Source organism: Malaclemys terrapin, chromosome 3, assembly GCF_027887155.1.
Source record: "Malaclemys terrapin pileata isolate rMalTer1 chromosome 3, rMalTer1.hap1, whole genome shotgun sequence".
NCBI classification, from domain to species: domain Eukaryota; kingdom Metazoa; phylum Chordata; order Testudines; family Emydidae; genus Malaclemys; species Malaclemys terrapin.
Window position 1 is genome coordinate 77,815,391 of NC_071507.1, and position 15,396 is coordinate 77,830,786.

General features: G+C 40.3%; 1 protein-coding gene across 2 annotated transcripts in view; it reads right to left on the bottom strand.

Moving 5' to 3' along the window:
* SLC35F3 (solute carrier family 35 member F3) overlaps nt 1-15,306 on the bottom strand; it is a 291,217-nt gene extending 275,911 nt beyond the window's left edge. For both annotated transcript variants that reach the window (XM_054023503.1, XM_054023505.1), the window contains exons 1-2: nt 14,897-15,306; nt 14,087-14,316 (exon numbers count right to left, since the gene is read on the bottom strand). In XM_054023503.1, the coding sequence (XP_053879478.1) occupies nt 14,087-14,316; nt 14,897-14,949 (283 nt within the window). In that variant the 5' untranslated portion in view covers nt 14,950-15,306. The remainder of the gene's footprint in view (nt 1-14,086; nt 14,317-14,896) is intronic.
* Nucleotides 15,307-15,396: the final 90 nt, after the last annotated feature.

Below are 15,396 nucleotides of genomic sequence, written 5' to 3' on the forward strand. Positions count from 1 at the left end.
TCTCTGGGTGAAGAGGCAATGTCATGGTAGCGGTCTACTATAGATCACCAAATCAGGAGGAGGTGGTGGATACGGCATTTCTAAAACAAACAACAAAATACACAAAACATACAAAACACAAAACTTGGTAGTAATGAAGAACTTCAATTACCCAGATATCTGTTGGAAAAATTAATACACAAAAACACAAAATGTCCAATAAGCTCTTGGAATGTGTTGGGGACAACTTCTTGTTTTAGATGGTAGAGGAAGTAACCAGGAACACTGCCATTTTAGACTGGATTCTGACTAACAGGGAAGAACTGGCTGTGAATCTGAAGAATGAAGGCAATTTGGGTGAAAGTGATCATGAAATGATAGATTTCATGTTTCTAAGGAAAGGAAGGTGTGAAAGCAGCAGAATAAGGACAATGGACTTCAAAAAAGCAGACTAACAAACTCAGAGAACTGGTATCTAAGGTCCCATCACAAGAAAACCTAGGGAAAAAGGAGTTGAGAGCTGGCAGTTTCTCAGAGACAACATTAAAGGCACAACTGCAAACTACCCTGATGCAAAGGAAAGATAGGAAGAATAATAAGAGACCAACATGGTTCCTTCAGGAGCTCTTTAATGACCTAAAAATCAAAAAGGAATCCTACAAAAAGAGTAAACATGGACAAATTACTAAGGATGAGTACAAAAGTCTACCATGAGCATATGGGACAAAATCAGAAAGGCTACGGCATAAATTGAGTTACACCTAGCAAGGGACATAAAAGGCAATAAGAAAAGGTCCTTTAAATACATTAGGAGCAAAACAAAGGCAAAGGCCTACTACTAAGCACTGGAGGAGAAATAATAAGAGTTCACACCAAGAAGGCTGAGGATTTAATGCCAGTTTTGCTTTAGTCTTAACCTTTTTTAGTGAATTGGGACCAGATGCTTAATCAAGTTAATATTAACAAAAATGGGGAAGGAACACAAGCCAGAATAGGGAAAGAATAGTTTAAAGAATACACAGATAAGTTAGGTGTATTCAAGTCATCAGGGCCTGACAAAATTCACCCTAAAGTATTTAAGAAACTATCTGAATGAATCTTGGAAGAGTTTGTGATTACCTCTGAGAAGTCACAAAGGACAGGTGATGTCCTACAGGACTGGAGAAGATAGTATCTATCTTTAAATAGGTGAACAAAGAGGAGCCAGCGAGTTATAGACTAGTCAGCCTAACTTCAATCTCTGGAAAAATGCTGGAACAAATTATTAAACAATCAATTTGTAAGCACATAGCGAATAAGAGAGTGATAAGGAACTGGCAACATGGATTTGTCAAGAATGAATCATTTCAAACCAACCTAATTTCCCTCTTTGACAGTGTTAACAGCCTAGTGAATTGGGGGGGGGGGAGCAGTAAACATGATATATTTTGATTTTAGTAAGTCTTCTGACACAGTCCACTATGATATTTTCATAAGCCAACTAGGGAAATGTCATTTAGATGAAATTACTGTAAACTGGGGGCACAACTGGTTGAAAGACCATACTCAAAGAGTAATTATCAATAGTTCACTGTCCAACAGGGAGGACTTATAGCTAGTGAGGTTCAGCAGGGGACTGCCGTGGGTCTGGTACTTTTCAACGTTTTCATTAGTGACTTGGATAATGGAGCAGAGAGTATGCTCATAAAATCTGCAGATGACACCAAAATGGGAGGGGTTGCAAGCACTTTGGAAGGCAGGATTAGAATTCAAAATGACCTTGACAAATTGGAGAACTGGTCTGGAATAGTAAAACATACTACACTTAGGAAGGAAAAATCAAAACATACGAATATAAAACATCAAATAACTGGATCATCTGTAGTACTGCTGAAAAGGACCAGGTGTTATAGTGGATCACAAATTAAATATAAGCCAACAACATGAATGCAGTTGTGAGAAAAGCTAATAATCTGGGTGTATTAACAGGATTTTTGTAAGAAAAGACATGGGAGGTAATTGTCCTGCTCCACTCAGCACTGGTGAGAGATCTCAGCTGTTCAGTTCTGAGTGTCACTCTTTAAGACAGATGTGGACAAATTGGGCAGAGTCCAGAGGAGAGCAACAAAAATGATAAAAGGTTTAAAAATCCTGACCTGTGAGGAAAGATTAAAAAAACTTGGCATGTTTTGTTTTGAGAAAAGAAGACCAAAGGGGGAGCTGATAATCTTCAAATATGTTAAGGGCTATTATAAGGAGAACAGTGATTAATTGTTCTCCATGTCCACTGAACGTAGGACAAGAAGTAATGGGCTTAATCTGCAGCAAGGGAGATCTAGGTTAGATATTAGAGAAAACTTTGTAACTATAAAGATTGTTAAATTCTGGAATAGGTTTCCAAGGAAGATTGTGGAATCCCCCTCACTGGAGGATTTTAAGAACACGTTGGACAAACACCAGTCAGAAATAGTCTAGGTATATTTAATCCTGCATCAGTGGCTGGACTAGATGAGCTCTTGACTCTCTTCCAGCCCTAAACTTCTATGATTTATGTTTTATTCTTAAATGTTAAATAGGCAACTGCATTTACTGCACAATACAGTCTTTTGTTCTAAGTCTATGTTTTTGTTTGCATTTTGTAATTTTTTGTGTTAGTTCCTAGAGCTTGTCTAGAACTTGTAATAAATAATAAAAATAAATCAGGACTTCTACCTTGTTGCCATTGAGAAACAACGCCTATTTATCATTTTCAACCCTAGTCTCATTAATTTACACCTCAGGCTAATTTGCATAAGCCACAAATCCCTCATTTCTTCCTATGCTTTTGGAGTAGCCTTTTTGGGGATCAGCTAAGCCTCCTCATTGTGTTTCCTCAAAAAAGCTCCACAACTTGCTCGGCATTCTTTCCTGTAGGCCATCTGTGTCTAGTAAGACACTGATCCTTCTCAGACACCGTTTTTCATCTGTCTGATTTTTAACCATTTACTTCCAGTCTCCAGACTGGCACTATGCAAATTATTTTTTGTATTCAATGGAGTTTTTGTCATTCTAAATTAATACATGCTAAGCTTATGTGATGAACACTATCTTGGCCAACACTGGGTACTGGGCCAGGGACCGCCAGAGCTAAAAGCATGAGTGTCTACTGCTTGAACTAAGAAGCCAGATTCTGTAGCTGGTCCTTGTAACAGACGAGGTCCTCTGTAGCTGGTCCTCTGTAAATCACATGCAGAGGGGGACACCTAGCCCACAGTGACCAGTGGGTTACAGTGATTATTCACGCAGTCCTGTAAGGCTTGGTTCAGCCAGCAATTCATACTGTTGCACTGGGATGGACTTGAATAAACTATCTGCATGAGCTATGCTTCCCTGTTCTTTCCTTGATCCCTTTTTAAAAGTGATATACCTAAAAAGGCTAAAGAGAAAGAAGGTTACCTCTCTTGGTTTTTCTATGCTTTGCAACAGAGAATGATGTAAGGATTTTCTACTTTACCCTCTGTGGCTTTATGCTCAGGATTCGCAGTCTTGGAAGAGAGGGGATGTAACACCCACTTCACCTGTCATTGTGGGCTGCTGGCTGTTTATTCCCACCCCTCTGTGCTGCCTCTGCTGGCTATATGTTCTCTACCCTGTATGGACACACACAGTTCCTCTTCCCATGTATTGCCTTCTATTACTATAACTGTGCAGTGCAGCTGGCTACCAAGGGAGAGAGGGTACCACAGTGATAGATGCAAAATCCGAATACAAGAAGGAAAAAAATGTATTGGCAACTGAGAGATGAAGGGTAAAGGAGTATTAGACAAAGGAGGGGAAAGAGAGGGAGAGACTGGCGCAGAAGAATGAGGAAGAGGAACTAGGGACCAAACACAGGTCCAAGCCAAGAAGCTGACACAATACCTAAAAGAGAAAAGTGAAAGCTATCAAAGATCCCAACACCATAGCTGAAGGACACACTCCACCAGCAAGACAATTAATACAAACAGGGTAGGAAAAATCCTACTGCCCAATCCCCTGGGACAACCTGAAAACTAGGTGAGGAAAGGAAGTTTAATTAGGTCCAGACTGCCAGCCTGCTGCTGATTTGCGCTTAGTGTTTGATGCACTGACTGATGGGTGTGTTTGATCTAAGTACAGTATAAAAATGAAAACTGGCATCCTGACTCAGTTTCCTCACACTTGCCAGCAAACTGCAAAGACGGTTTATCCAACACATCGCCAAATCCTTCCTTTGGCCCTAGTCCACTTTCAGAGGTCCGTCCAGGGTTAATTCAGTAATATTTACAGAGCAACTGTGGTGGAAGGCCAAGTTTCATTTTTTGCCTCAGGTTGGATGTGCCAGTCAGTCAAGGTACCCAGGAGCTTTCAGTGCTTGTCAGTTCAGGTAAGAGACTTATCCTTAGGGAAGGGAAGTGACACATTAAAAAAAAAACAAAAATGCAGAGGATTTCCATCTGTTCTGAGCTTGTGTTTTCAGACGGTGAGAAGTGGTGACAGCATTCAGCTCCCACCCCTGCTGCTCAGGTCAACCCATCATCTCACCTTGTTATTACCCTTCATCACATACCCTTCTGCTGCTCTTCTGCTCCCAGATGGAAATGAGCAGCCCAAGATCTGAGCAGGAGGGTGGGACAGAAAGCAATATCATAGCTTTGTACTAGCCCAGTTCACCCTCTGCCACATTCCCCATAGCTGAGCCTGAGGAGTTCTTTCTCTCAGTAAGATGGTATCATATTCACTGTCCTGTAGGATCACTTGAACAAAAGAAGTGGCTAATATTTGTTTGTTTTATGATGACAGTTCCATGACTGATGGCGACATGAAACATAAATTAAAAATAAAGAAAGATAAAAACCTGTCCTCCTTATTTTGGTCACAGAGAGACTGAAGAACCATATTTTTTTTTGGACAATTATATTTGAGATCCAGATTATCCTACTAACCTTAAATAATTTTTTCCTCACCATTTTCCCTTAGGCATTAGAAAACTCAAAGCCTCTCTGTTTCCCTCCAGCTCTAACATTTGGTCCATCATGTGTCTTATTTGGCCTTCTATAGACTATTCATTATGGGCCTGAATCTGTTAACCTTGCTCAGGTTGAGTAGTACTTTCCTTCACAAGAAATCCCACTAAAATCAATAACAGCACAAACAATGCACTTAGTTTGAAATATGTTTTATCCTTAAGGAAAGGGACTTCTGACAAGGAAAGTATCAAACAGTGAATGTCTTGCTGCAATGTTCAATTCACAGCACAAAAAAATGATTACCAATCAAAATGGATATTTGGTTGATTTGAGAAAAATAAACCAAACAATTTTTTTACCTCAAAATTAGTAAAACTTGCACAAGATAAACAGCAAAAAATCCCAGCAAAAACCCTCAGGAACAACCACAAAACTATAGATATCTTTTCTTTAGATACAAACTAATTTGGCTGTTTAACCTAGGTGCAATGTTTTGGATTATATTATGATTCTAGAAAAGAAACAGATGGAAAAAGTAAATAGAAACTTTAATGGAAGCACAAATAAAATCAACCAATGTTATAGGAAACTGCATAGCTAAAATGACCTAACAACCCAGGGAATCCATGTATTTATGAAACTGAATGGAAACACTTCTGTTTGCATAGAAAAATATTTTTCTTCATATACAAATGAACTGTCAATGGACAGTATAATAGTGATACTTAGTCATAATCATCTAGATATAGATAACTATTATGCCAAATTTAATGGCATTTTGAGTTAGTGGAGATTATTATTTTTGAATCTTCAGCAAAAATGTCATATTAACACTTGTTAAAGGCAGACTATGTCAGGACAATAAATATAATAAAAGCTTCAAACACCCAAACTTACACATTTGAATAACTTTATGCACACCAACAGTCTATGAGTAAAGTTGCTAACATGCATTTTTGTATGATTGCGATGTATGTGCTGAAAATATTCTTTTAAATATAGAAGTATTTCCTTTGTAACTCTGTATTCTAAACTCCTCAGTGGCATAACTCCAGTGAACAAAATGATGTTACATCAAGGATAAATTTAGTCAAACTCCTTTAAAACATAAAGCAGATACATCATGCACTAGGGAAATATCACCTAGGATTCACAGCCCGGAGAATTTACAGGTATTACTTTGGACACTGAAGAGTATCCCCATTGTTTTATGACTACAACAGAAACAATGAAAATGATAAAAAGTAGGAAGTGAAAACAATATAAAGTTTAAACTGTGCTCACTTGTTAATCCCAAGAATTTATGAATACAAAGTTATAGGAAAAAATATTTAAATCAATAGCAGGTAAAAAGAAATGTCCTAATTAAGGTTCTACATTTCTCCCATAAAGAAGTTACCTATTAAAATCTTTCTAATGAGATGGTAGAATTATTATGTCTATAAAAAAAAGCAGAAAAAAGACTGAAGTTCGAATGTTGGTTATTGTCAGAGAAATACCCTAGATCCCCATTAAATTCAATCCTATGTAGTTTTTTTTTTTTTCTTTTAAACTTGGCTGCCAGTGGAGTGTTACAGTGAAATCTACTGAGAATAACTGGTTGGCAGCACAACTGGTTCAACCTTGCACTGTTTAAGAAAGACAGATGTGAAGTGAAAGAAGCTATCATGGAATCCAATGTCATTTCGTACCTCCCAGTTACCACACAGTGCATAGCAATTCAGTTGGAGGAGCTCCTGTGTCCTGTCCTGGGGAGATACATATAACTTAAAAAGGCCTCCTACATCCATTCAAGGTCTGGGATAAGTTCCTCAGGCTAAATTCCTCCTATTGTGCTATGCTTCCCAGCCCTTTTTGATTTATACCCGGAGTGGCCAAACTTACAGACCCTCCAAGCCACATACAACAATCTTCAGAAGTTCGAGAGCTGAGGCGCACCAGCTGGAGCAGGGCTTCTGCCCTGTGGCGGGGTGGTGGAGCTGGGGCTTCTTTTCTGCAGAGAGGGGGGCCTTGGGGCTTCAGCCCTGCTCCAGCTGAAGCCCCTAGCCCACCACTCTGCCACAGGGCAGAAGCCCCAAGCTCCTCCCCCGCATCTGGTAGATGGAGTGTGTAGGGGAGTTCTGTGAGCAGCACTTTAAAAGAGCTGTATGCTGCTCACTAGCCATAGTTTGGCCACCCCTGCTTTATGCTAACCTCACACTCACATAATTCCCATAGAAGTCAGTATGTGCACGGTTTGATATAAAGGCAAAATTCTGGCTATTAATAATGTAAGTGATTTTGGTTAATGCCATACAGCCAAATATCATCCTCTTCCCCCAAATCTAAACATGGCGCCAACTCTCTCCTGCCCCAAGACCCGTTCAGAGAAGGTGGGGATGGGGCCAGTCAGGGAGTCAGTTATAGTTCCCTGGCTCTCAAGCTGCTTCAGCCCAGCATGAGTGAAAGTGGCCACTAGGCTCCCATAACTTACATCGGATAGTTATGGTCCCTAATGGACCACAGGCCCGTTAAGGATTGCAGGAGCACAAGCACACAATGTTCCATTCCTCTGCACCAGGGAGCTGAAAAGGGAGCTGGCTACCCTAGTTTATGTTAGCTGAGCACAACTAGGGGAATTCTCAAGTGGCCAGCTGGGATCAGATTCCTGCCACTTCGCACTGCCTGAGGGGCACAAAGCCACAAGGAACAGGGGGGCAAGAATCTGGCCTTATACTAGTACCTCGTGCTTATGAAAACAGTAAAAAGCTCCAACTGAAACCAAACATAGTACAAGCAGGCACCGTACAGTATTCTCTCCACAATGCTGCCAACTCACCACACTCCTGACACACAACATCTACTCATTCTTGGGCATGTGTTAAGGTTTGTGAATGCTTCCCTAGCAAACTGTGTGGTGGTCAGTAATCCATTAAGGACTATGATTAGACCAGAAAACTCATTTTCATTTAGGATCTAAATACATTGGAGGCTCAGTCCTTTAACCTTTGTTCAAGAAAAACTCCCATCAACTTCAATGAGAATTTCACTTGAGTAAAGACTGCAAGATTGTGACTTTAAAATAAAATCAGAAAGGTCAGAGGTTAATGCATTAATCTGAAGCCAACTAGTCTTCACTAGACAGACTTTAAACTTGAATTAGGCATTCCTCTAAGACACATCCTGTGTATTATTTATACTTTTTTGTGGTAGATGGATTTTGGTTTTCTTAAATCTAACAAGTTACATAAATCATATTTAAACTTTGTCTTTCCTTTAGTGCCATTCTGAATTTCTTCCAGAACATTTTAATGCTCCCCCACCACCCACCATCCTCATCTATGTTTCTATCTGCAAAGAATTCCATCTTTTATACCACCCTACCCCACAATAGACTGTGAAAAGGTCAAGCCTGTTTATCATTAATGTCTTTAATGTTTAATGCTTTGGTTCACCTATTAATGTAGCTTGTTTCCTCCATTTAAAATACAATGCTGTATACACTTGAGGAGGTGCTATGTTTTGAGCAATGTATTTTTCAATGTATTATTGATGGTTATCTTGGATGTGTCAATTAGCAGATTTCATTCATGGTCTCAGATTAGAGAGAAAGAGTTAATGAGTGAGAAAGAGAGAGCGCATATGTACATATGAGTATACATATTTCTCCCCCCTCCCACTTATATACAGAGCCCAGTGTATTTAGCTTCCTGGGGAGAGGGAAGGAGAAATATTCCTCTTTCCCTTTGTTGTAGATGCTCCTCACCCATCTCAGGACAAAATATGTAGTAGTAGTAATTAAATAGCAAGTGCAGGATGAAAGAAAATTAAAATTGCGCATCTGTTAAAAGTAGTAAATTATTCTACATTTTAAATAGAGTTCTTCAATAGGATTCAGGATCTTTTAAAAAAATGTATGGGTAGGTGTAATTGGATGCAGTTGCCTTAGGAACAGGTGCTCAGTGCATAGCACTGAGAATGAGCGTGCATAGCAGGCAAATTCAAAGACCTAAACCTGGAGGGTGAAATCCTGGTTCTACTGAAGTTAAGGCCAAAACTCCCATGGATTTCAGGGGAGCCAGGACTTTTCCACTCCTATATTTATTTGCAATATTGTCCTTTGTATGAGGGTGTGATAGAAAAGAATATTTTAACAACTTTTTGAGCCAGAAAGCTCTATTAAAGGAATGAAGGTGGCAAGAGGGGCTTCCATTTTCCCTTGTGCAATAATTTCATCAAGAGAGGAAAAGTGCTTAGTGAGTCATAAAACCCTGACTTTACATTGTTTAGAGATTGCATTTCTGCTGCATTTCTCTTATATAGAGAAAGCATATTACATTTTCTTGTAAAGTGTTAAATGATGATGTAAAAGAATCTGAAATGCAGAAAAGAACAAAAACTGTCTGGTACACAAGAGTAATTATAAAGCAATATCAAAGCTTCTTCTAGAAAATATTATGTAAAGTCCTCTCCACATCCAGAGATTTCCAGGATAAGTACAAAATCCCTACATTATTTGCTAGAATTATTTCCATTGAAATTTAATTTCTGGTACACATAACACAGAGGGTTAAGAAGTGTTGCCGTCATACAAAATTCAAATCCTAGTTCTGTTATAAGCAGTTTTGTGTAGAAAATATATATTATTTCATGTTACCATGCTTTATGCCCCATTTTTATTTCTATTTAGAGAAGCACTGTTGCCTATAGAAATTCAGTAATCACCAGAATGTACACCCTTCCCAATGTGGCAAATAAGTTTATACACATTTAGAATAATGTAGTTGAACTATGTTTCTAAAAATTTCAGAAAATGCAGAACTAAAGTACACCCCTACCTCGATATAACGCTGTCCTCGGGAGCCAAAAAAACGTACTGTGTTATAGGTGAAACCGTCTTATATTGAACATGCTTTGATCTGCCGGAATACGCAGCTTCACCCCTCCCCCGAGCACTGCTTTACCGCGTTATATTAGAATTCGTGTTATATCAGGTTGCGTTATATCAGGGAAGAGGTGTAACTGCAGATATCAAAAAGTACATTCCTAAATACATTGTAATATTTGAAACAACATATTTATTTCTTTTATTCTGTGCTCCTGCCTCAGCTACAGGAAGATGATGATTTGAAAAGAACTAATGTAATCATGAATTGACCTGACTAATTATTTTGTTAAGCACCTAAGGCTTGGATTCTGCATTTCTTCTCTATGCAATATGAATTTAGAAGAGCTGCAACTCAGGTTTTAGCCTCCTATGACATCACCATTCAGGCCTTCCAAACATATGCAAAGACCTCCAACAAAACAGAATTTAGGATGAGATTCTGTGGTGTGCCTCCAAGAGATGTATACAAAACTTGCAGCCAGCAGCATGGGATGGGGGTGGCGGCTAAAGTAGTTTCAAATCACCTTTGTGCTCTTTCCATTCTGGGCTGGTCTACAGTCACCAGCATAAAGAGACAGCCCTGAGGACCTGCTCAAGTTACAGCAGTCTGCACAGCCTCTCTTATGGGCCACAGTTCTGCCCAGAATCTCCACATACATAAATAGCACACTACAGAAGATATTAGATTTAATTAAAGCTGCATGAAGAAATTTGTAAAGCAATTGATTTGTTTGTTAAAAATCAATGACCATTCCGTAGATGAGAATTTAGTCCTTTTCTTTCCCTGAAATGAAAGACACAAGATAAAAATGTCTATTCAGAGTCTACTCAAAAATGGTAGTCACCAGAACTAAACACAATTATTACAATGTTGCTATGACAGCAAATAATTGAAATCATTTCTTAATTTTTGATTAACAGGGATCAGTATCCTAATAGAGAACACTGTCTCTGTATTGTTCTTTGAATTATTCCATCTCGCTCCTTATGCGCCCTAAACTCGTTTGCTTTTTTGACAGCAGCTGCACTTTTTTTAAGCAGAAGTCTTCATTGAACAGTCTACAGTGACATTCAGGTCCCTTTCTTTAATTGATATGGTTACTGTTAGCATATAACTTTGTAAGGTGTATCAGTAATTTAAATGTCCCCCCTTCTCCAGGGTGCATTGCTTCACCTTTATAACATTAACTTTAATTTACCATGAGTTTTCCTCTTCATCTAGCTTGATTAGGTCAATTTTCATTATGGCAAAAGCCAGTCTCCTAGACAGTTTTTGATTCATGACAATACTTTGCCTCTAACCTCATGACTCCTTAGTTTCTTTACTAGCCGCTTGTGAGGGACCCTGTCAAAGGACTTCTGAAAGTCTCAATAAATTAGATAATCTATAGGAGTCTGAATAATATGAGAAATTGCTCACTAGATGCTAGACTTTCAGTAACTAAAATGTCACTGGCGGTGGAGGTGGCTTAAAAGAGGGTGAGGGGAAATGAAATCTGATTTATACGTTCATAAGCTAAGAACTAGATCACCAACTAGTTTCCTAGAGAGCATCCACACTCAGTTCATTATCCTCGTTATTATTTATATGGTGCAAACAGTATCTAGACTTTTTACAGACATATATAATTAGAAGACAAGATTCCTACCCAAAGAGTTTACAATTTAAATTTATTGTAAATTATTTTTGTTCACAGTACCTAGTCCTGGGGGTCGGGACCCCTCAGGGGTTCTAAGGTTATTACATGGGGGTGGTGAACTGTCAGCCTCCACCCCAAACCCTACTTTGCCTTCAGCATTTATAATGATGTTAAATATATATAAATAAGTGTTTTTTAATTTATAAGGGGGGAGGTCGCACTCAGAGGCTTGCTGTGTGAAAGGGGTCACCAATACAAAAGTTTGAGAACCACTGACCTAGTCTGATTAAACCTGGCCACTTAAAATGTAAAAGGATCCTTATCTCATCACCAGGTCCATGAGTCAAAATAAAGGAGTTTTTAAAAACGTTTTCAGAGTGTTGATATAAACCCAGCCTTCTACTTTTGCTGATTTATCTAACTTACATGCATTCAGCCACATCCCCTGCTGATGTAAATCAAAGTAGCTCCATTGGAGACATGCCAAATAACACTAGCTAGAGATGTAAATAATCTTTTCTACATTTCTTTCAACACAGTTTATAAAATATGGTTGTTGTTATCTTTTTAGTTTGTGAAATGGGTTCACATCATAGGTAAAATTATTCTGAGATAATTTTTTTTAAAAATCCTCAGAAAAGTTGTATATTTATTTCCCACCATTATAATTCTAAGATGTCATTTGTTATTTTTTTAAATTGCTATAGAGAACACACCTTAATGGCCAAGTTTTGGCTCATAATTAATTTTTACGGTGGAGTTATAAATCTCAACAATAGATTATAATTGAGCAGATGAAAATGACTTTTACTATTTTAGAAGGATCATCTGCAATAACTCACCATGAATTCAATTGAACTATTAGTCATGGTGTCAGATAGGAACATTAATATCCAACTCAGAAGTTGCCACTCATACATGGTCTGATCACAGGATCCAATAACTTTGCACAGATGAATGGTCCCAATGAGTCTGTGGGACTACTCTTGAAGAAAGGTACAACTCCCTGTGAGTAAGGGCACCAAAATCAGACTCTTAGAATAGTAATAACCATAGAAAAAATACAATAAACTGGTTTTACGCAAAATCTATCATGACCTTATCTGCTAATTCATATTCTAATATCCTGCAATAATGTTTTAATGAGTTGCTGATGGCTCATGAAAAACAGAAAAATACAGTATAACATTTTTTTTTAATCTTTCCCCTTTATTGTTAAGTGCATTGGCAATCAGATAATCCAAGGGTGAATGCATTAGAGATGCATACAATTAATAATTATAACAAAGTTTTCTTTTGTCAAAACCAGTTTTCCACCAAAAAACATGATCCTCTAGTAGAAAACTGTGATGTTATGAACAGTATTATCATGACACAAACAGTATTATGACTTCCACACAAGAGCAAATGAATTCTTAAAAACTGTTACTACATTCAGTCACCTTTGGTAATGATGAACAATGGAAGACCAATGTTACACAAGTTATACAAATACATGTTATAGAAGTATGAATATTTTCAACATGTTTATTAAAGCTTTTCAAGATATCATCACAAGCTTATAAAGAGAAACCCAGCTTTACACCCCATATACTATGATAAGTTTCTGAACATGCAAACAGGAGGCTGTGTTGGAAAGGGTAAAGATATTTTAATTCAGGGAAAAGTTTAATTCCTGTAAAAACACAATGATCCTTCAAGATAGTAGGGAGAGGATATTGAATAATGTATTACTTTCAAAAACTAATACAGGTTTAAAAAGCCCCAGTGCACCGAAGCAATTGTCACAAATAAGCTGATCATTATACTTCACTTATGGCATCAGCAAGACAGAGAGCAATGTTTTTAATACTGAATTTAATATGATTAACACCAAATCATTCACAGCCTGATTTTACACAAAAAATGAATACCACATATGCTAAATCCTTTAGCAGAGAATGAAAGCATTTCTTTAAATCTTTCAACTTAGACATTTTAATAAAGTGATAAAATATTTTCAGTGTAAAAGATGCAAACTTTAACCTACATGTAATGATTTACTTAACAATGTTATGTCATAGTAACTGTTTGTACCATTCACATTTGTCTTGCGTTCCAGCACTAAACTGAAATCCCTTTGCCTCCATTACAAAGCTAACATGTTTTCAATAATCACCAGCATTTTTCCTAATTAGGAGAAAGTTCAAATGATTAAATCTCACACTAATCTGTATTGAATTGATCACAATGCCACCACCTAGTGCCACATCAAACACAGTCACAGAGTGTGGGCAACTTTTTCCACTATTCAGCACTGAATTAGCTATCAATCTCATCAGACACAAATGTCAACAGGCAAAGCAGCAGTTCATAAAGTAAACATAGTTAAACCTTCCAACTGAGGGAAAGGGAATATTTTAGAGGAAACTACAAAACTGACAAAGATGATATGATCCAGTTTAGGAAAAAAGAGGATAGTAAATAAAATTAGGCAGTTAATTTCCATCACTCCAAACTGCCCGGACATTGAAGTAGCAATGTGAGGGGCTGCCACAGAAAAGGGGACACCGGGTTAAATCCAGAGTGCAATGCAGCAGCAGACAAAATTGAGGGGGGAGGGGAGAAGTGTTGCTACCGCTGGTGAGAAGAGAAGGGATAAACAAGGGACTTACTTTTGTAGCTGGCAGCCCAGGGCTGATAGCCATAATACCCGGTAATCCGCAGAATCCTTTCCTCGATGGACGTGAGCCCCACGGAAGCACTGGTGAGATCTTCCACGGATCGGGACCATTTCAAATCCTCTTTGATCGCCTCATCCACCACCAGGTATTTGAGCTGCCGGAGCTGCGGGCTGATGTCTGACAGCCTCCTGGGACTGACATCTGGAGATCTCCTCATGCCACTGGAAAGGCAGGAAAGGGACATGAACACAGCCCGGTAACAGCTGAGATGCTGGGAGGTGCCCAGCGCTGACCTGGCGAAGGAAGAGACGGGAGCTCCCCTTTCACTCCCCAATAAGTGTACAGGGGCCAGGACGGGCAAGGCACTGCCCGTGCGAAGGGAAAGCGCCCCTCTGCCAGCCTCTCCGGTAGCCTCCGCGCGTTGCCTATTGAGAAAGGGGCAAAGATGCTGAACGCGGACCCTACAAATAGCTGAACCCCCGCAAACCATAGGGCTCCAGAGCAAGTTTAGCATTGTCTAAAGCACCCCAAGAAGAACTCCCTTGCCCAGGTGCGCAGCCTGCGGCGTTTGGCTCCCGGCCTCCCAGGGAGATAATGGCAGGAGTCCCGGGAACTTCGCGTGTTGCCCTCCCACAAGACTGGGACCCCCCCCCCCGCTTTGGGATTGACCCACAGATCTCCTCCCCCCGACCCCCAGGGAACTCCAGCGTGGGCGCCTCCTGCCGCTGCAGGTACCTGTTCCCCTTCCCGGTGCAAAACAAGGGAGCGCCCTGCCCACGCCGCCCCGGGGGGGATACTCACATTGTGATGGTCTTGCCCCTCGCCGTACTGTTGGGAAACTCTCGGATCCCCATAGGGAAGAGCAGGGGTGGAGTGGGGGCTCCCAGACTTCAGGAAAAGGTGCAGCCGGGGGCTGTCACCGGCCGATCGGACAGAGAAGAAGAAGGGGCAGGTGCCGGGTTCGCAGGCGCTGCAGAGGGGCTGCCAGGGCTTGCACCGGCCGCTCGAGAAGCGGGGAGTGAAGTGCCCAGATTGCTGCTGCCGCAGGTGCGTCTCCTGTCCCTAGCGGAGGCCAGGTGCTGGCTGCTGCCGCGGAGCGTGTGGCAGTGGGTGGAGGGAAGGGCTCCTCGCCCGCTCCCACCTCCCTGGGCTCTGCTCTCCCGCGCTCCGCCGGCAGGGGGAGCCCCGCAGCCCAGTTCCCGACTTTCCCTCCTCCGCCGCCGGTGCCCGTCCCGCTCGCTTCTGAGTGGGGGGCCCGGTGTGGCAGCGCCGCTGCTGCGAGGGCGGGCGCGCGGGGCGGG